Here is a 23,221-nt window from a genome sequence, read left to right as displayed (position 1 = left end):
ATAATTTAAGAATTGCAATCATTCCAATTCATTTCTATGTACCTTTGGAATATGATTTTTCACTTAATTTAAGTATTATTTCCAATACCATAGAATTTGCTTCCTACTATTTAACACTCAACTCAGTTTAATGAAGGGGTATTGCTAGAAAACTTGGCTTAAGCATTGGAACTGCCACAAGCTGAAATGGCAATGCAACCAGGGTAACTCTGTTATACTTAGTTTTGTAGTAGAGAAAGGTGCGTACGCACCTTCCTGTGTGATTTTGGGTGGTCTTCCTGCAGAATGCAATCAGAGAAGACTTTGAATTGGCTTTCATTCCCTCTGCCACTTCACCACATATTGACCTCTTGTTGTTGTTATTCCATAGAGATTTGAGATGTATTTTGCCCCCTGGGGTACTGCAGGAATTTGAAGCTTCTTGTTCACTTGAAATTTCTGTGAAGTTTTTCTCCTAAATTTTCCAAAACATTCCCCCAACTTCTTACAACTGCTCTCTGATGTTATTGTGTTAGTTCATTGTCTACTTCCAAAGAGTGGAGTGAAGAGCTTTTGTTTAGCAAGTAAATCGTGGATCAAATGAGAAAGTTCCAAATATGTGAGACAACTTGATGAGGTCATTAAAAAAAACCTAAAGGAATCTACAAAGTTAATATCTAAAATGGTGTTTGGGAAAAGTTTCTGGAGATTTCCAGCTTTCTCATCGGTCTGTTAAAATCCAAGACAGTATAAGTGTTGTTGCTGTAGACGATTTTAAAAAGGCTCATAGGGCTTCCCTGGTGGCGCAGTGGTTGAGAATCCGCCTGCCAATGCAGGGAACACGGGTTCGAGCCCTGGTCTGGGAAGATCCCACATGCCGCGGAGCAACTGGGCCCATGAGCCACAATTACTGAGCCTGCGCGTCTGGAGCCTGTGCTCCGCAACGAGAGGCCGCGATAGTGAGAGGCCCGCGCACCGCGATGAAGAGTGGCCCCCGCTTGCCACAACTAGAAAGTCCTCGCACAGAAACGAAGACCCAACACAGCCATAAATAAATAAATCAAAAAAAAAAAAAAAAAGGCTTATAAACGTATTTGTTATCAATGCTTTATTGTTGAAAACAAAATCGAAATTCTCTGGCACATAAAACAATTATTTCTACAAAAGGAAAGCCTACAAATCTTGATAATTTATACAAATAACAGTTTCTCAAAAAATAAAATTTTAATTTAGTAAACTTGTGCTCTATATTTTTAGCACTGTCTGCAATAATCCACCATAAATCCCTGAGCGGAGACATTTTTTGACCATGTTCTATAGACCCCCTTAACCCTCCCCCCAAGGTGGTCAGTTACTAAGCCCAGCCCTGTAGTGAAAGGTGTCAGGGACATTTAGTTGTTAATGATCCATGCAATTTATGACACAGGCCCAATTATTAATGCTACTTGGGAATTGGGTCAACATGAAGTGCCTCTGCTGTGCCATCAGCGAACCTACCAAGAACCAAGTGTGTGTAAAGAAGAACAATAACAATAAAAAGACACAAAATGTTAAGACGAGGAAGTCATCATAGGTCAATAACTATTTAAATAAATAAAAATGTTAGACACTGAATTCACCTCTATATCCTTATATTAAATTCCTTTTTTCCTTTATTAATTTTTTTTTTTGCAATTGCCAATGCACTAGAAGATGAAAAATATACTTCAACCCACGCTTTTGGTTTGACCACGTGTTTGTTGTTGTTAAACATTAAATATCATTCTGAAAACACAGTGATTTAATTATAATTTAACTTTTGGCCCTTCAATGAAATGTTTACCAAATAATATACATATTAGGAGGGCCTTCTTTTAATGCCATCAACAAATCTCTCTCACTATGTTGCCCTTCTCACCAAAACACTAACGCCATAGGAACACTACTTTAATTCTTTATCCCACCTTATTCAGATATGCAGCAAAACATATAAAATACGAAGAAAACATAATATGATCTAATTGCATGTCCAGCTTCCCTTAAATGGGGACGCTGACCATATATACACGGAATGTGAAAGGACAAGAAAAAAAGCTAATTTTAAGTTGCAAAGAACTGGTTTAATGAATCAAATTTTGTTATTTCGCTATGGTAGAAGAATAAATAAATAAATATGTTGGGTATTGTATAGCTACTTTCTCTAGGAAGAAGTTGAGAGTGGATTGTTGTTTTTACAAAGTTAATTTTTAGTAGCAAAGTTTGACTGCAAGTCAAAAAATGTTCAGTAAATGTTTCTCTCTACTTCCCTTATAGTCTTTTACTTGTGAAATTATCACTGAAGTGGTTACTAATAGGTAATGAAATAAAATGCCAAATTTGCTAGTGAAAAATAGTTTTCAACTGTGAAAAGCACTTGGCAGGAGACCTAGAAACACGTGGGCTAATGCTATAGTCTACTGCAGCTTAAAATAAGTCATTTTTTATGTCTTTTGGGAAGAACAAAGTATGATTAAAAATAATTCCTCAAAAACTTATCAGCACTGCTGTTTAGGTACCTATTAGAAAGTGATTAGTATTTCATACCAACTCTTTCCAAAATATCAAATCGTTGGCAACCATCATTATACACCCTCGCGCAGACTTGATTTTTAACCCAGCAACATCTGGAAGGCACAAAGCATCTTCCCTTTTGTCTAATAGCTGCTGGTTAGTTATTGGAACTAGACCATTTGTTAAGCTTCCTTTTGATTTACTGCCTTAGCATGAGCGTTAAACCAGGAATAGCCATTTTAAAAGGCAATTTCAAAAGCCTAAGAATTAATACAATGAATCCTCCTAGGCAGTTTTGGGAAAACGTCAGTAACGTCAAAGTAAAAAATGCCTGCCTGGAACGCATAAGGCCTCCCCAGTCCCTCCTACAACACCAGTGAGAAACATGGTTTGCTCTGTTCTGTATACCCTTTTCAGAACATGAAAAGCAAAGGATGCCCAAATGACGGTGACATCTAAATCATAAAACGTTATGTGCACTAGTCAGGAAACAAATGTAGACTCTGACAGATCCTGACACAGTATTAAAAAAAAAAAAAAAAGTTTTCTAAGTTTTAGACATTGATAAGCAGGCTGTCCCAAAGAGGGAAGACAGCAGCGTCAGGACAACCGGCCAGCTCACCAGGATTCACACGACACTTGAATCACTGCGTGTGAACACTTGACCGTAATAGTTTACCATGGCTGAACAGAAATTCTGACTCCCTCTCACAGTGTTTAAGGAACAGTATAATTTCTAAATTAGCTTTCAAAATTGAACAAAATTTGAAACTCAGACTCCCCTTCCCCCTTTAAGAATGCCAAAAGATCCTGTTTTAAGTGCTCTGGTTTACAGTTCTATGGGTAACAATTACATCCTGCAGGAGGTTTCCAATGTTTCTCTTTTTGGTGTTAACGGCTGTGCCCACAGCAAAGTGGATACTTCCAGAAGTGGCAGTGACCTGAGTGACCTCTGCCCCCCCCCGGTCTTGAAGTCCAAACTAGCTCTTGTCATAGCACTGCTGGGAAGTTCTGTTCGTTAATGAAGCCGGCTTTCAAATATGGAGGAGGATGAGGTACGGCCCTCCTGTGTCAAGTCTTGGAAGTCTTCAAGCCTTGCTTTTCCATGATGTTCCAGAGCTTGCGGAGATTGGACTGCGTGATGATGTCATCCGGCTTGAGCTGCAGTGCCCGCAGGTAGTTGGCCTCGGCCTTCTGGAGTCGTCCATTGAGGTGCAGGATGGCTCCCAAGTTCATCAGAGCAGCCGGATACTGGAACCAGAGAGAGGAAGGAAAACGATTAAGAGGCCATGGCAAGCTTTCCTTCATGGAAGACAAAAATCTTCATCCATTTATGCAAATGATCCCCTTATGTCTGGAGGCATTTTATGGAAGCAATGTAGCAATTTATACAAATAGATAAAACAGGAAGGGAAAAAAAGGTTTTCAAACAGCTGCTGTGTACTTTGTGCTTTAAAGAGGGCAGGCAGTTAGGGAAGTAGCTTTTTCTTTAATGAGAAAGTATAGGTTACCTATGGAGACCTAGTAACCTAGTCACACTGTACTTTCTTGAGAAAAAAGTTAAACGGGATACAATTTTAGATGGAAAGAATTGAACTTTTTTTCAACTCAATGCCAAGAAATAAAAAATTAAGTGGGAAAAGTTGACAAATCTATGTCTACCCATTCTTTGCTTTCTCTCCTTAGCAATATTCTAGGCCATTTCGGCAAACATATATAAAAAAGTAAAATATATTGTAAAATTTTACTGATGTTTTCACGGTGAAAACCCTGAAAAAAATTCAAATGCAATCACTAAAAATGCTTTCCAAATTTAACTCATGTAGTTTAACGAGATAAAGTTCTAATTTTTAAGTCAAACAGCTTTTAAACTTCTAATGGTCGATGTTTACAATCAATATAGCAATATAGTATGTAGCACTAGTTTAATACAAGGGTTTCCATCCCCAAATTCTCAAACATTAGTTAACAACAACAAGGCCTTCCCAAAGGAAAAAACACTTTGCTTGTTATCTACGAATAAGGGCTGTTCCGTTCTTGTCTTGTCCCTGGAACTTTCTGGCTAACAAAGGGCAGCTGATACCTTGGCAGTTACATAAATGTATATTTCAAACATCAGATAAAACTAAAATTGTTTATGCTAAGATTATGTTTTCATTTTACAGATGGCGTCAACTATTAATTGTCTTGGCAACTATGATACAGCCTAAAATAATTCACAATTATTTTTACGGTTTAGTGTTTTCACAATGCAAGCATTTTTTTCAGCTGAATTCATATGACTCCACTCTTTACTGTAAATACAATTATTTCTGAATCAAAAACAATGTTGGGGGGAGGGTTGAATAGCTCAGAGTAAATCAGCTGGGAAAAGATGATCAGATTTGGATTTGAAGAGATCTGGATTTGAGTTCTTGCTCAACCACTGGCTGTGACCTTGGTGAGGTCCCCTAACATATCTGTGTCCCAATTCTTTCATTTATGAAATACTGAATAAACATCAACTTTTTTGCATGTTGTTAGAAAGATAAAATAAGAAAATAAATGTAGCATAGTATTGATACATGCACATAATAAACACTCTACAAATGTCAAGTTCACTTTTTCTTGTCTCATTTTGCTTGAGGTCTATCTAGCACATGCATGTTTATGATTTTTATGTTGTTATACGTACTTTATAGTTTTTATTTCAATGGCTGCATAACATGTCTCTTTGGATGTATACCAAAGTTGTCTTAAGTCTTCAACTGCTGGGTATTATTTTCCGACTCTTCTGTATCCTTTTTTCTTTTCCAAAAATAATGTTGCAAATATAAGCTATTCCTGACCTTCGGAAACCTTTTGGTCAGGATGACTCCATACTTATCAAGAAAAATACAGATGGTCAACTTCTAATTTTAAACACCAATCCAAATAAACATAGCTCTAAATTACATGAGCAGTGACTAGCTCCACGTTGGAAACCTAAAATACCACCACCTACTCTGTCTTCCTAAAAGAACTTTGTTATCGTACCACCCATTGTTAATACTGAGTTTCTTGATGCTGGGACACATTTCTGAATTATGTCCACTCCCAGAGCTTAGCATGACTGTCAATAAACAGCTACTAAATTGAAGGCGAAGTGTGTTCACAGCCTGACTTACTGGAGATGCTAAGTAGATAAAATGTTCAGACTTCCTGCTATCCTGAGTGGGAAGAGAGGAAATGGGGAGGGAGAACCACGGCTGGAGACCATTCCCTACTAACCAGAAATAGAAAAGGCCCAGTGATGGGGCTGAGAGAAACCAGATGGCTCTGTGGGGTAGTGGTTATTTCTTGAACCACTTTATTATCAGAGTCTGTACCTAACTATAATTGCAACTCAAGGGGATTATTAAAAACACTCAGAGGTTACAGAATCACACTGCCTAGGTTCCAATGCCATTTCTGCTCCAGTGACATGTGCACTTAGGAAGCACTGAGACCACAGCTTCTTCTGGAAACGGGATGAGAACAGTACTTGCTTCACAGGATTGTTGATGAGATTACATGAGGATACAAAGTTACCGTCTTTTCCCTCTTCTTTTCTGTCTCCTCATCATCTCACACACACAAAGTAGGATCTTCTTGTCAATATGCCTGAATGACCGCTGAGTCCAGATGCTGAGGATTTGTGAACTGGCTCTGCCTCTACTAGGTTTGTAGCCTTTCTTAGGTTAAACCTGGAAAAGACAGCTGTGAAACCAGGTGGTGAAGTACATACCAAGCCACATAAATAGGCTTTACTACTGTTACTAAATTGCAGCCTGGGGTCCATCTGTCCTTAGATTACTTTGAAGTCACCTTTCTGCTATCAAGTGATGAAAAAAAGTTAATATTATTCAAAGAAAACACAATTAGGAAGTTATATCTGTTATCAAAATGAGTTCGGGATGCTAATTATAATGGTGCTTGGAATGATTCTAGTTTTGCATTATCCATGTTAGTGTTACTCATTAAACAAAAATAATCAAAAATTGACATTATGAAGTTAATGTGGGATAACCGATCTCCTGAAAGCTCACATATACTCATTAACTGTGTCTCCTAAAGAGACAAAATCCAAATAAACTAAAAATGTGCATATTTAAGAACATCATTCAATATTTTTAAGCAGCTATAGATTTCTACATTCAGATGAAACATTTTGGTTTAGATATGTCTATTTTAATAGAGTAAAAAAAAGTTTTTAAAAAAAATTTTAAAAGCCTATGGACATACATTATGTAATGCTTAAAGCATCACTATAGCTTCTTATTTGAATAAATAGAAACTGATGAAATTTACATACTGGTATGCTCAAATGTGACATAAGAGTATCACTGCCTTAGGTAACTGCTTCGATAGTATCAACCATTATTTTGATAAAAAATTTCATGTGTTTGTTAAACATTTATGAATAAAACTAGATATAGAAGACTTTCTTCTTATATGGTTATTTTCTCTCTTCAAAGACAAGGGCTTCTTTATCTTTTAAGCCTGTCATGTCTCACCTCCACAGCAATGACTAGGGTAGCTTAGTGGATGCCCACTGGACTGAATGCCTTCAGGTCTTCTAGCCTTGCTACAAAAATTGCAAGGAGTAGCATTGGCATCACCTGGGAGCTTGACAGAAATGCAGAATTTCAGTTGCCACCTACTGACTCAGAATCTGAATTTCAACAAGATCTCCCAATGCTTTGTATGCTCATTAAAATTGGAGACGCATGGTTCTAGAGGTTATTTCCAGATTCTAGATTACGTCCTTTTAGGGTTTTTGAGATGAAGTTTCCTATAAGAAGATGAAGTTCCTACAGAACAAAAGCGTATCAGATCACATGTCTATCCTTCCATAAAGTAGAATTCTTCTCTTGGCCATGTAATTATTTAAGGTAATAAATGTTCAAATGAAACTTTATTAACAGAAGCCATAAATGACTAAATATTGTTAGACAGGAGGAGAGGGAATGAAAAGTCTTCTCATAACCAAAGAGGAGCATGTAAAGGTTTCTAAACAGATTTAAAGACTACCTCACTATATAACTGAAATGCAAGAAGTCCAGGTGACTGACTGGCTGTCTGTCTGATTACATAGTAGTGTCATTGCTCTCTGCCAGCTATGACTCATGGACTGGGGAGCAGAAACCCGACCACATCTGCTGATGTCTTCCCTCACACACATCCTCTTTTACTAAAGACAGCCGATGAAATTTTCAGCATGTTAACAAAGGCAGTCAAGCAGCTTGCAACCCAGTAACATGGGGCTTGTGGCTCCTCACAGCAAATGACACCGCCTCCTACTTCACAGACTAGAAAGGAAAACCAGACCTTTCTCGTTTCCTTGAAGAGGACAGATGCTTTACATCAAAGGGTCTGACTAGCAGCCATAATGAGGCTATGAATGATGTCTTTTCCAAGTCTCTAGGGAATTATGCCTTTATTGTTACTTTACTGTGGTCTTTGGCTTACTTCTCTAACATTGGAGGAAATAAGCAAAATTAAAATTAATATATATGTAGATGTATGTTGGGGTGGGGTAGAGCAAAGGTAAGATTATGAAGGTCTTATTCTAATCTAATGCCCTTGAGGCTCCCAAGGAACCCAGCTGATCACACAGCATTGGAACACAAAATCATCTTCCTAGCCTTTGCCTATTACATAGTCTTGGAACGATATCTATGGAGGAGGAATAGTGAGACCATAAGGGGATTTAAGATTGGGAATCCATGTTTCTACTGGGAACAGGACTAAAATATAGAACTTTGAACAGAGGACATGGGTGAGGCCTAGGAAAAGGAAAAGAAGGACTTGGTTGAAATGTTCTGGAGTTGTAAACCCACACAGTAACTGGCCTCTCTGTATCCCATTAGTCCCTGAGACCACTTCCCTTTTCTGAAAATAAATCAACAGGCAAGAGAAGCTATGAAAAAGATGAAGACAGAGATAACAGACCAACAGTTCTAGTTTTATAAATACATCAATTATCACTCAAAGTGTTGCTGAAATTATCCATATAGTTGTACATTTACTGTTGTAAGAACTAAATAACTTTTAAGAAAGAATGTCTAAAGTTAGCCTTACCCAGCTGTTATTCAGTTAATACACTACACATTTGGGGGATGTTTTCAAGATAACCACCTTTAACTTCCCTTCTGAATTTGCGAACTTAAATGAGTTTGCACAGTCTGAATTTTTTAATGGATTCTCACTCTTTTTCAAATAGTTACCCAATAACTTAATGAAGGCTGCCTACTGCCATTCAACTGGATTCAGTTGAAAATGCTTACCCAATTTAATTTACTGGAGCAGTAACTGTACCATGATGCTTAAAAATGAATGGTATAAACTTTAAAGAAACATATTCATGAAAAAGAGCATTTATGCATACATTTAAGGCATCTCTTTATATTTACTGTGCCTTGTACATGGCAAATATTTAATAAATAATTACCGAATTAAAGTTTTAAAGATTATCAGGTTTATGGAAAAAAAGTGTGACATGGACTGAGACAAAATTAGATACCCTACTCCCCTCGGTTCCAATATCACTCCTTCTCCTTGGTCCCACTAGCATGCGCAGTGGGCCGATACCAAGCTAGAAACCTCAATACGTTACCCTTGATTCCTGGGGAATGAATACATTCCCCCACGTGCACACATACACATTCATCCAATTGTTTAGTCTTGGCAACTTCACCCTCAAATCTCCCTTAAATCTGTCTTTCAATTATAATTATGCTCCTTTCTCCCAATTTGGCTTAAGCCGTGATCAACTTCTGAGATTGTTTAAATAAAATTATTTTGACAGAAAAGGATAATAAATGAATGGGTAGCTGAAAAGACTGATGGGTGACAGGTTAAATGAATGAACACACAAGTAAAGCCATATGCAGGGTTTTTCTTTATTGTAAATATTTTAGTCATACAAGAATTTCAGAGAATACAATAAAAACTGTGTACCTGCCTAACAAATAAAACTTTATAAAGACAATTGAAGCCCCCAAATATCTTTCAGTGAAACAACCCCCCTTCCTTCCAAGAAAGCCACTATCCTGAAGTTGGTATTTATCATTCCCATGTATGTTTCACACTTTTATTTTTTGTGTACCCATAGCAAATGTATGATCTTATACATTTATAAGTTTTAATTTTATACATATGTCATTATCCATCATGGGATGCCATCCTGACAAGCACTCACTTGGAACTTGAAATTTCTGCTCATCTTTTTGTTTTTCAGATTTATCCTTGTTGATATATGTAAGGTTTTGTTGTTTCACATAAATTCTGTTGAATGACTACCCATTTTCTGAAGGATGGGCTTACAGACTATTTATAAGAGGCTGCCACTATAATTCAAAAAGCTACACGCCCTCCTATGTTCATAACAGCACTATTCATAATAGCCAAGACATGGAAACAACCTAAATGTCCACTGACAGATGAATGGATAAAAAAGATGTGGAACATATAAACAATGGAATGCTACTCAGCCATAAAAAAGAATGAGATAATGCCATTTGCAGCAACATGGATGCAACTAGAGATTATTATACTAGGTGAAGTAAGCCAGAAAGAGAAAGACAAATACCATATGATATCACTTATATGTGGGGTCTAAAATATGACACAGATGAACCTACCTACGAAACAGAAACAGACTCACAGACATAAAGAACAGACTTGTGGTTGCTAAGGGGAAGGAGGATGGGGGAGGAATGAATTGGGAGGTTGGGGTTAGCAGATGCAAACTATTAGATATAGAATGGATAAGCAACAAGGTCCTACCGTCTAGCACAGGGAACTATATTCAATATCCTGTGATAAACCATAAAGGAAGAAGAATATAAAAAAGAATGTGTGTGTGTGTGTATATATATATATGTATAACTGAATCACTTTGCTGTACAGCAGAAATTAACACAACATTGTAAATCAACTACACTTCAATTAAAAAAAAAAACTCTCATCTTAAAAAAAAGGAGGTTGCCGTCAATATTCTTTTTTTTTTTTTTTTAATTTATTTATTTTTGGCTGTGTTGGGTCTTCGTTTCTGTACGAGGGCTTTCTCTAGTTGCGGCAAGCGGGGGCCACTCCTCATCGCGGTGCGCGGGCCTCTCACTATCACGGCCTCTCTTGTTGCGGAGCACAGGCTCCAGACGTGCAGGCTCAGTAGCTGTGGCTCACGGGCCCAGTTGCTCCGCGGCATGTGGGATCTTCCCAGACCAGGGCTCGAACCCGTGTCCCCTGCATTAGCAGGCAGATTCTCAACCACTGTGCCACCAGGGAAGCCCTGCCATCAATATTCTTGTGAATATCTCCACATGTACTTATGGGAGAGTTTCTAAGAGTGGAGTTGCTAGACATGCAGGATCTTCAACTTTGCCAGACATCACCAAATTGCTCTTCTGTGTGGTTGTAGCAAAATGCATTAGCATCAACATGTAACAGGGGTCTCTCTGTTTCCTATCCTTAATACCACTTAGTGTTGTCTGGCTTTTTAAGTTTTGCAAATTGACAGTTGGAAAACAGTATCTTATTCTGTGCTTAGTTTTTTTTCCTGATTACTAGAGAGGTTAATAATATTTTCAGAAGCTTACTAGCTTTTTACATTTCCTCTTCAGTGATCCACCTGTTGTATTTTTTTTTTTAATTTATTTATTTTTGGCTGTGTTGGGTCTTTGTTGCTGCACGCGGGCTTTCTCTGGTTGCAATGAGCGGGGGCTACTCTTTGTTGCGGGGCGCTGGTTTCTCACTGCGGTGGCTTCTGTTGTTGTGGAGCACAGGCTCTAGACATGCGGGCTTCAGTAGTTGTGGCTCGCGGGCTCAGCAGTTGTGGGTCGCGGGCTCTAGAGCGCAGGCTCAGTAGTTGTGGCGCACAGTCTTAGGTGCTCCGCGGCATGTGGGATCTTCCCAGACCAGGGCTCGAACCCGTGTCCCCTGCATTGGCAGGCGGGTTTTTAACCACTGCGCCACCAGGGAAGCCCGATCCACCTGTTCTTTAACATTTGGACAGAATACATTCTGTAGGGATTGTCAACTACATGGTGATATTTGAAAGGTAATTGCTCAGGGCTCCCATCACCTCAGAACAGCTGGTAAATAAGACTGTCTGGCCTGGTGTTTTCTTGGTCAGAGTCACTTTCTCAAGACTAACAACTAGATAACCACTGTTTCTAAGGTGAAAAATCTGTTATACACAAAATGGAGAATCCTTGATATAGGTGCACTTTCCATGCGGTGAGAGGAGGATAACAGAAGTCTGGGCAGCGAGAGGGACAGCAGGAGCCACCAAAATGTGTCCCAGTGACTACGGGGAGCCTGGACCACTGTATGTGGGAGAAGGATGGCTTTTTGCTGGTGCTCCTCGCATGCAGGACAGACTTTTCTTTATGGCCTGCTTCTCTGTCTCTATTCAGATTCCTTGCTTGCTGGCTTCTTAGTTCCTTTTCCCAGGGGCAACAAGCAAATTTAAGATGAACAGTATGTTTCATGTGCTTCCTCTCTTTACTACCCTCCATTTCTACTGGCACTGCCTGGGATAGCATTTAGGAATGGGATGAGATGCTATCAGCCTCCTATTCTCCCCACTTTCAATTTCTTCCTTACTCCAATACCTTCCACCTGACCATGTCTTTCTTAAGCGCAATGGGGTTTTAGAGGGTCAACCTGTGCCGACAGAAAAGAATCCACTCTTCATCCCAGTACTAAGAAACCCTTTACAACTTGGCACCCCAAATAAGCCCTCCACATACATTCTTCATGAGCCACGTGAAACTTCTCTTTCTGCCATGTGCTATTTTGAGCATCCATTTCTTATCAAACTACTATTCTGACAAAGCTCTTCTTCCACTCTCTTTTTTACAAACTTCTGTTCATTTCAAAAACGAACTGAACAATCTCTTATTCATAGCTTACTTTCTATGTTGCCATAGTACTGTCTACACACATTAATTGCAACACTTACCACAATGAATTATATCTATTTGTTGTGTCTGCCTTCTATGCTGGAAGGTAAGATAGTGAATTTACTTTGTTTTTATAGTGCTAGTGCCACGCTCTGGCATGTGAAAGAGACTCTCAGTGAATGCTTTCTGAAAGAAGGAAAATTTGTATGGTTTAGCAAAAAGAGGTGACCTAGGAGAGGTAAATTCTAGTCCAATCTTAGTGTAATTTAACAAACATTTATTAAGCACTTACTATATGTCAAGGTTGCTGCCAGATACGCTATATAAGTGGTGAAAAAGAACAATATATTTTTTTGGTCTGTATGTGTCTTGAGCTAACTTTAATTGCACACTTGGCATTTATCACAAAGTATCAGGAGGTGTACATTCTATTATATATCATTTAGGCTCCTGAAATTTGTGAGGTAGGCAAAACTGATATCCATGCCCTGTTTTAAGAACTATAGGGGATTGTACAGAAGGCTTCACTGCCCTCAAGGAGTTTATAGTCCAGGGCATGAATACAAATTCTTCTACGCCAAAGAAGAATCAGACATGTCTACAAAGGACATACGAAGACTGAGCTAAGGGGTAAAGGGAGATTCCTTCCTTATGGGTGTGAAGCTTTTAGACAAGATAAATGATCAGTTTGCTTCAAATCTTTTATTCTTCCGAAATAAGAATGATACAGAAACTTCTGAAATGAATGGGTCATATCAAAATCAGTTTGTTACTTTTTAAAGCAAACTGTGGAGAGCAGAGCCAGCAGTGGAGAGAAGCCCTCATAGAGCAGGGTCTGCATTTCAATTAGTCTGGAGATTCAGATGTTAGTAGTGACAGCCATGATGTTAACCCTTCTGAGACCAAACCAAAATGGAAAAAAATTTATTAAAAAATGAAATATTAATACAACAAATGAAAGGTCTTTCACAAAATTTTATGACAAAAAAACCCCACAACCAGTGCAATGTTCCCAATTCAGAAATGATAGCTCTTTGTAGTCATACTCTGACTACAGTCATATTTTGAATAAAGCATCTCTGCAAAAAGATTTATCAAACTGTACATCCAGCAAGGGAAAGCAACACAGGAAGTCTAGCAATGGCAAGGCAAATTCTGACAGATAACAGAAATGATTCATTCTGATTCTCAGTTTCAACACAGTATTTGTGTTTTTGAAATAGCTTTGAATAAAACAAAATGATATAGGTGACAAGCAAGACACGACGCAGTAGTTTCAATTTGTCAGTGACAAATTTTATCCTGTGTGCTCAATCCTTATCTCCTACCTCTGTCCCATCCCAGCTGGTATTACAAGAATGTTCATTTAACTTTTATGATGGGTGTGATTGCCACAATGTGGAGTGCTATTCATTTCTATAGCAATCAAAATGCCAACAGCTGTGGTTTGGGGGATAGCAAACAGTGACTGTAACAAAGTCATTTCAAAGGTGGTGGCAATTTCTAACAGATTTTAAAGTACATCTACTAAATTAAGGATATGACCGCAGAAATTATTCTTCACTGAGGATGATCCAATCTCAAAGATAGGTTTTCCTTATGTCCTTAATTTCACAGGAAGTCTCTCACATGATCCAAATGGAAAACCTTGATCCCAGGCCACCTAAGTTTCACTCACAGCTTTTTTTTTTTTTAACCTTTTTTAATTGAATGAAAAAGTCTTTAAATTCTATAGTGCTTTACAGTTTTCAAAAGTTTCACACACACATGATTTCATACAGTCCCATAATAACCCTCTTCTCCCCCTATCCCTTACTCACAGCTTTTATAAAATGCAACTGCGGGGCTTCCCTGGTGGCGCAGTGGTTAAGAATCCGCCTGCCAATGCAGGGGACACAGGTTCGAGCCCTGGTCTGGGAAGATCCCACATGCCGCGGAGCAACTAAGCCCGTGCGCCACAACTACTGAGCCTGCGCTCTAGAGCCCGCGAGCCACAACTACTGAAGCCCGCGCGCCTAAAGCCTGTGCTCTGCAACAAGAGAAGCCACCACAATGAGAAGCCTGCGCCCCGCAACAAAGAGTAGCCCCCACCCACTGCAACTAGAGAAAGCCCGCGTGCAGCAGCGAAGACCCAATGCAGCCAAAAATTAAATAAATGAATAAATTTAAAAAAATGCAATTGGCACACTTTATCTTGATTTGCAACAAGCACGTAGTTCATCATTTGAAGGAAAATGACTAAATAAATTTCTACCTATGTGAGAAAATATACTATGACTTAAAGTGCATGAAGATTAGAAAGATGAAAGTAAGAAGAATTTATTGAAGGTTAAAAACAATGAAGGAAAGAAGTTTAGAAAAAGATCTGCACGGTAGGCAAACATTATTTCTCTCAAACACCAAGAGCTGTCTTCTCTTACTAATCTAGAGAGCTGCTACAAAAGCCCATAGCATCTTCTTCTCCTTTTCTTTGAACCAAAGTCCTTGCCTGTTTCTAGTCCAAATATGAGTTAAGCGACATAATTCACTTTATACTTTATTCGTTTCTTTTTAGCATGAAGGGGAGGCAGGAACACGGGCATGCTTCCTCAATCATAGTCATATTACACAGAAGGATTTCCAGCTGTACAGGCCATCCTAGTGTGTATGTGTGAAGCATGAGTTTGAATATATCTAATACAATGACTGCTCCCAAGGAGTTGAAACATGTCACTGGAATAATCACGTTGTTATTAAAATGTATTTTCAGAGACATGTTGGAAGTTGAGATTTAGACTTATAATATTTAAGAACTCAACTGCCATGGAAGATGGAAGCAGAGAGCTAATTCTTTTTTGTTTGCCGGGCGGGGGGGCCGGCGGCTGGCCTTTTTTTTTTTTTTTTGCTGTGTAAATTGATCTGATCAAAAAAATACAATATAGCAAGAGGTATGGACATACCACATTGACAGAATCAAAGTTATACTGGAGTAAAGACTTGACAGATGCCACAACAATCAGATCCAGGAGATTATTTTTAACCTATGTACATCACTTCTCATAATTAACTTCTATGTTTGCAATAAATAGCTTTGATCTGATGGAGGTCAACTGAGAGACAGTAGTTTGCATGTTGTGGAAATGACAGATTTGTTCCTGAATGGGACTAATTGAAAATATTAATTTTTTTATTATGGAAATAAGCATGTCAGAGACCTTAAAACAGTGGATTAAGATGAAATTTAGGTTAGGCATACACTCTCTAAAGATGGATAACACATTTTTTTTTCCCTTTCACAAAGCAGATGGGGACCCTGGTGTGAACAAGCAGGATTAATGCAAGGTCGACAGTGTCATTCACAGCAATCACATTTCAACATGACATTAGAAGGCAGCAACTGTACATCCGCAGAATGAATAGGAAGAAATACATTTCCCTGGGAGAATTCCGGCACACAGCAAGTGGAAAGTTTTGTGAATGCTCTAAGTTAGGATGACCAGATCAAATGTAACAAGCAGAAGCAAAGCAATTCCTCCCGAAACTATAAATCTTTCCAGGGACTAAAAATAAAATGTAAACACACTGTCTGCTGCATGGCATTCTATTTGCACTTTCCTAGGGCCTAGACTTTGTTGATACATGCTTGTAAAAATAATGATGCAAGCTCTTCACACATCATTTCAGAAAATATTCCATCAGGACACACCAATCAAGGTGAAGCCATGCTGTACTCCAAGCCATTATACTGGCCAAAGTGTCACACCTGCTGAAAATGTAAAAATAAACATGGCTTGTGTGTATCTACACTCATGGCAAATCAAGGGAGGCTAAATGGCAGAACTTCTGCCGCTCACGTAGCCTAAGCTCACATCTCCCCCTCAAGATCTCTGCATTCAATTGCACACTTGGCCTTTGTTTCTGAAACGTTCGTTACCTGAAATTGTCACATTCAGACTGAACCTCCTAACTTAAAGCCTGTATAGTCAGCACATTATAGGAAGGCATTAAAGACTGGCTTGATGACACTTTTCTGCATAATAGCTTCCAAAATTGTAAATAAAACAGATTTTGTATCACCTTGACCTAATCTTATCTCTTCTCTGAGCAACTCTATTTTCGAAAATGCTACACCACTTATTTTCTTGACTCCCTTCCTTGGTCTAAACTATTAATATAAAACCAGTGAGCAAGCAAGCAAATAATAAGCAATCAATAAAGCAACCGCACAGACCAAGAGTCCAAGCAACTGAGAATCTCAAATATATTTATTGAATACTTATTCACCCATGCTCACAAATAACAACCAAAATACTTGAAAAGGAAGGTAGAACAAAATAAATTATTCCAATGATTAAATCTCATATGCCAACTTTGATTTCTTTTAGACTCATCTTCAATACTGAGTTAGGGAACTGTAATGAATATGTGATACATGTCAAATATGTCTACAAAATCACAAAGTAATACATTTTTACTTACTCAAAAAACATAATTTTGTATTGATAATGCAACAACCTTGAATAGTGATTTGATATTTGACTACAGAAAAAACTTGGCTACATTTCATCTCTACCTATGATTTGTATCTGAACAAGAAAACAAAAAGAACTTCTCTAGAAGTATAAGAGAGGCACATCTCAATTATTTCATGTAAGAAATTAGAGGCAAGATCCTTTTCTGCTATTACATATTAGCTAGTCTTAAAGTATCTTATGAATACTTCACTAAGTATCTAATTAAATTATAGGCCATTCGTCTCATAAATGCTTAATGTCCATTACATATAATAACTAAGTCCAATTTCAGTATCTTGAAATGGCTCATAGAAATTAAGCTATGCTCTAATGCCTATAATTTAACACTTTTATTTACTTCAGTCAAAGACAGAAGTTTTAGAACTTTGTGACCTTCTTTGGTTCATCCAAGAGAAGAAGAAATTAAGTGGTAATTATGAAGGCAATATTCTTAGAAAATTAAGTCCTGGATGCTAAGTGAACATGACGGCCACGTGAAAGGGCAGCCTCCAGCAGAGAAGCAGGAGGGCATGTGGTGAATCTACAGGTCTTTTTAATGCCAGAACTTAAAGAACCTGTGAACTAAAGTATTGCCTGCCATATCAGTAAATAAAGAATGTTGCAGCCATCAAGCCATCACATTACAGCTGCCCGGAGAGTGAGCCCTGAGGGAACTCAGGATGGAGACAAATGGGCTGCCTACTGCCAAGCCCATCTAGAAATCAGCTGCTGCAACCACCTCTGACGATGCACCCCGAGGCAACTCAGGATGAGAAAACACAGGATACTGGCCCCAGATAGCTGAAGTGCATATCAAAGGAATGATTTCAGTCAGCCCTGACTCTTGCATCTTCCTATACATAGAAAAGTGCTGAATTTTTAACTTGAGATATCTGGTTTTCTTTTATTAACACTAATGTTAATAAAAGAAATGTTTAGACTACCTGGTCTTTTGTTGCAAAATCTCATATATTGATATATCCTGGATCCCCCCTTGCCTCTTTGGGAACGGTTTTTCAGTGTTATCTGAGATGCTGTGTCCCAGGCTTGAAGTCCTCAGAGCGTCCATTGAATAAAACATAACTCTCTACTTTCAGGTTGTGTAATTTTTTTCAGTCGACAAACCATAGCAGGACAGGAAGCATGGCCATCCCAAGTGTAAGCAGATCACTACATTAAGTATCTCTTACTAAATAAATGGGGGTTTAGGGAGGTTGAAAAAAAAAAACTATAACAATGAAATAATTAAAATTTCAAGAAGAAAGTCACTGAAGGAGACTTGTAAGCTGCAAATGGTTAAAATATCTCTCCCGTAGTTCTGTGACTATCATTTCTAAAATACGTTTGAGTTCTTCATTGATCTCATCCATCATAGCCAAATTTCTTTACTTTCTTTTTTAATGAAATTTGTTCATTCACTAATTCATTCATCTAATTATTGAGCACCTATGTTGGGGAGTCAGCAGTTCACAAAACAGTTCAAAAATCTCAGGCCTCATGGAGCTTAAATGCTACTTCTAAGACATACACAAAAAAATAAGTAAAATATATAGCATGTTATATTGCGATACGATAGGGTAAAAAAAATATAACAAAGAAAGGGTTTAAGGAATGTATGTAAGGAGAGAGGTCAACAAACTACAGTCTGTGGGTCATCTCCAGCACACTGCTGGCCCATTTAAAAACTTACATGTTTTAAATGGCTGAAAACACTCAAAAGAAAGAATAATATATTATGATACATGAAAATTACATAAAATTCAAATTTCAATGCCCATAAATAAAATGTTTCTGGAACATAGCCACATTCAATCATCTATGTATTGTCTATGGCTGCTTCCATGCTGCAAAGGCATGCAAAGAGCTGAATAGCTGAAACAGAGACATTATGACTGCAAAGCCTAAAATATTTACCATCTGGTCTGCTACAACCAAAGTTTGCCAATATTAAATAGGGAGATCAGGAAACGTCTTAAGAGAAGATGGCACTTGACTGAAGAATTGAAGGAGGTGAAGGTGTAAGCTTCTCAAGCAGTGACATGATCTCACTTATGCTTTGAATGTTGTGCTGAAAGTAGACTAATGAAGGACTCAAGTTTAGTATTATAGGTCAGTAGTGACGTTGTTGCCTTTGACAAGGGTAGTTGCAGTGGAAGTTGGTTTATGCGACTAGAAGAATGAGATGATTTACTGCAGTGGGAAAGACCATGTGAGAAGAAGGTGTGGGAAGAAGATCAGGAGCTCAGTTTCGGACTAGTTGCTTGAGGGGGGGGTCCCTGCAAGTGGAGATACTAAGTACATATTGAATAGATTAGCCTGGAGTCCAAAGAAGTGATCTCAGCCTGAGATATAAATTTGGGAGTCGTCACTGTATTTAAAGCTATGAGAGAGGTTGGGATCTCTGACAGACTGAGTATACAAAGAAGAGTGAAGCTGTTCAACAAGAGAGAAGAACTTCAAGGTTAAGAGACTGGAAGGTTGGGAAGGAATCAGCCAAGGGAATGAGTGATAAGACGGACCAGATTTAGGAGGTAGCAGAGAGAGGGTGTGCTGGTAACCAAGTGAAGAAAGTGCTTCCAGGAGGAACGAGTAATTATCTGTGTCAAACGCGATTAATAGGACAAATAACGTTAAACTGAGAACAAACAGATTTAATGATGTTCTGTGCTGTTTTAGTAACCTTGACAGGAGCAGTTTTGGTGACATCATTGGGGAAAAAGCCTGTATGGAGTAGGTCCAAATGAAAATAGAAAGTTTTGCTATAAACAGAAGGAGGGACATTGAGTGGTAGTTAGAGGCAGAAATGGGCTTGACAGGCTTTTTGTTTTTCAATTTTGGGAGACATAATGTCATGTTTAAATGCTGATGGAGAAAACCTGGTAGAGAGAAAAAAATTTGTTAATATAAGAGAGAGTCAGAGATACAGAAACAGAAAAACGCAGAGAGGGAGGAGAGACAGAGGAAGAGGGATGGGGCACATCCTTCAGTCAAGAACAGAGGCATTCAGTGAAGAAAAGCAGAGGTTGGTTTGAGCTACACGTATGGACAGTTTATCCATAATAACGGGAGGAAAGGTAGCATTTAAAGGCACAGATGGAAATAGATGGTTAGATTTTGTGATGGGATCCTGTGGAAGTTCTCTCTGATTACTTCTATATTCTCAGTGAAAGAGGAAGCAAGGCCATCAGTTGAGTGTGATGATGCAAGAAGAGCTGTTGGAAATTTCAGGTGAGACAGTAAAGTGTGAACAGTAATCTAGAAAAATGTCAGACAGAACAGACTAGAAAATTATAGTAGGTTTGCCACCCAGCACTGTGGTCTCACTTGAAGTAGTGATATTGAGCTTAAAGTGTGTTGTCTTCTTCTCGAGCTACGTTTAGCTTCAAGATGCAGATATGGAACAGGCAGAGATGGACTTAACCAGGTGTTGATTGCGCCCAAAAAGTATGATGGGCAAAAAGAAGCAAAGGAGCTGAGGTTGCATGCAAGGTAGTGATAATGATTGACGTTGAAATGTAATCTCAATAAAGAGGAATGTGAGGTATAATGGTCAAGAACATTGAAACACTTGTGATTTCAATGGACTGTAGGTCCTGGGTGTGGCCGAAGCATTTGGGAAATTGGTGCCAGAGTTAGAGATGGTAGGCAGGTACTAGGCTGTGTGAAATGAGATCGTGGAGGTAGAGAAAAGAGCAACTAGTTAAGAGGGCTCTCTTGACAGACCAAAGTTAATACAGTATTTTAAGAGTTGGGGAGTGATTGATGGGTGATGCAGGCAAACGAGGGAAATAGAATCTTATGGGAATTAGATTCTGGGGAAGAGGGATGACTTGTGAGGACGGGGCCTTTTGGGGTGACTTCTGTGAACAGGGATAGAAAACATGACTGAGATTAGTCCTCATGGTACCAAGGAAAAAAAATGACACAACAATTTTGTTAACAAATAACTAGCAAGGAGGGGCATTAATTAGTTAGGATAACTTTTTTTTTCCTTTTTAAAATTTTATTTTATTTCATTTAAACTTTTTATTTTATACTGGAGTATAGTTGATTAGCAATATTGTGTTAGTTTCAGGTGTACAGCTAAAGTGATTCAGTTATACATATCCATGTATCCATTCTTTTTCGAATTCTCTTCCCATTTAGGTTGTTACATAATATTGAGCAAGAGTTCCCTGTGCTATGCAGTAGGTCCTTGTTGGTTATCCATTTTAAATATAGCAGTGTGGGGCTTCCCTGTTGGCGCAGTGGTTGAGAATCTGCCCGCCAATGCAGGGGACACGGGTTCGAGCCCTGGTCTGGGAAGATCCCACATGCCGCGGAGCGGCTAGGCCTGTGAGCCACAATTACTGAGCCTGCGCGTCTGGAGCCTGTGCTCCGCAACAAGAGAGGCCGCGATAGTGAGAGGCCCGCGCACCGCGATGAAGAGTGGCCCCCACTTGCCACAACTAGAGAAAGCCCTCGCACAGAAACGAAGACCCAACACAGCCATAAATATAAATAAATAAATAAATAAATAAAAAACAGCAAACTTAAAAAAAAAAAAAGAATAACTTTCTAAAAAAAAAAAAATATATATATATATATATATATAGCAGTGTGTTCATGTCAATCCCAAACTCCCTAACTATCCCTCCCCCCAACCCTTCCCTCCTGGTAACCACAGTTCTCTAATCTCCAACTCCAGTTTACAGTTATTTCCTTTACCCCTCCCCACTTCAGAAGAGTGGTTCTCATCTCCCTCTTAAAAGCCCAACAGCATTTCAGAAGGAGAACATTATTCTATCCTCTACCAGCAGAGAGAATCTCTATGCTCTGCTACAGTGACTGAAGTAGAAGTCTTTGTGATTATAAAAGTCATTGAAATTTTAAGAGTTGGCTTCAAAATTCAAAGGTGTCATATTAATGAAGTTAGTTAACAACAACTACGGAGTCTGCATCTTGTGAAGACCATTCAAAGTAACGGGGAGTAAAAAGGAAAGTGGATCTTGCTCTCAAAATGTTTTCAAACTCAAGGGAAGGGAGGAAGTGGCAAATACAGATAAGCAACATAAACAAATAAAAGCACACAGACATCTAATTAAACACTTTGACATCCTCCTGGAATGTTATCCACTTTTGGCAGTACTTCACTTTGTTCAGCTTACTACTGAGAACCACTACACAACCCACAGTTTATCAGAAGTATGTAATGCTTTTCCTATAAAGAACACTGACTGATCTGCACTTTGACACAACCCTTTTCTTATATTTCAGTTTGATATCGTGTTGTCAGCAGAGCAATTTGACTTCTTGCCAAGATAAAGTCTAATTTCATCCCCACAAAATGAGAAGAAATTTGCTTTCCTTCCTCTATTCTCTCCTTTCATCATTAAGTAGCAAATTAGACTAGTGACCAAATATATTTTGTTCCTTTCTTCACTTATAGAAAAAGTAAGACGTGGCATACTTTCCATGCTGCTAGGATTGATGTTCACGGGATGGATGAAGGACTCACGTATCTACTCTTCTTGCTGTCTATCCAAAATCAAGCTTTTTCTCATGTGGGTACAAACTCACTTACAGGAATATCTGCACCCTAACGGCCTGAAAGTCTCAAAGGTCTACCCAGTTGCAAGGAGCTAATGTCAATACGTAAGCTAGTCACATACGCTTTGCTGTCAACTGCAAGTTTTTGAATTACCTTTGTAATATGAATTTGTTACCTGCTTTCTAGTACAATTTCCCTAGTGAAAACAGCATTAGCCCACTGTTCACCTTAAGCATGACAAATCATCTTCATCCTCAGTGCAATTTTTTGTTCAAAGGTATTGTATATATAAAGCTCCCAGATCTTTTTTTTAGTCTTAGTGTCTTAATGGGTCTGAAAGTCTGTCTTCCATTATTTACACTACAGGTACTTTACTTTTTTTTTTTTTTTTTTTTTTGCTATTTTTAAATTTTTCAAAGCACATATACTTACATGGTTTCATCCTGAAGGATTCAGTTGTTCAAAGTAACACAGCCAGTGATCAGTACTACTGGGTCCAAAACCCAATTCTCTCCACTCTATTTCCACTCTACTATTCCAACTTATTGTGATGGTGATATGGGGATTGTTTTCATTTCGGTAAACACTGGCAGTGATTCACAATGTCTGTCACAAACATTCGGATAGACTGCACTGACAATATCCTGTAACTATAATTTAAGGGCATAAGGCTAACTGGAAGATGGAGAGAATTAGACAGAGGTATTGACAGAGACAGCGAATCTATCTGCACCAGCACGAATTTTCTATGATTTTTCTGAAACACACTAAACAGTATTTGG

The 23,221-nt window shown here is 38.5% G+C and overlaps 1 protein-coding gene across 2 annotated transcripts in view; it reads right to left on the bottom strand.

The window, feature by feature from the left end:
- Nucleotides 1-23,221, bottom strand: part of TMTC2 (transmembrane O-mannosyltransferase targeting cadherins 2) — an 892,687-nt gene that overhangs the window by 482,084 nt on the left and 387,382 nt on the right. Inside the window, exon 13 of one of the 2 annotated variants that reach the window (XM_068561153.1) lies at nt 1,120-3,759. The exons of the other annotated variant lie outside the window; for it this stretch is intronic. Coding sequence (XP_068417254.1) covers nt 3,580-3,759 — 180 coding nt within the window. The 3' untranslated portion in view covers nt 1,120-3,579. Of the gene's footprint in view, nt 1-1,119; nt 3,760-23,221 lie in introns of those variants that run through there. 2 annotated transcript variants of the gene reach the window in all.

This window comes from Eschrichtius robustus, chromosome 13 (assembly GCF_028021215.1).
Source record: "Eschrichtius robustus isolate mEscRob2 chromosome 13, mEscRob2.pri, whole genome shotgun sequence".
NCBI classification, from domain to species: Eukaryota; Metazoa; Chordata; class Mammalia; order Artiodactyla; family Eschrichtiidae; genus Eschrichtius; species Eschrichtius robustus.
Note: the sequence above shows the minus strand (reverse complement) of the source record. Positions and strands in the feature narration are given on the sequence as shown.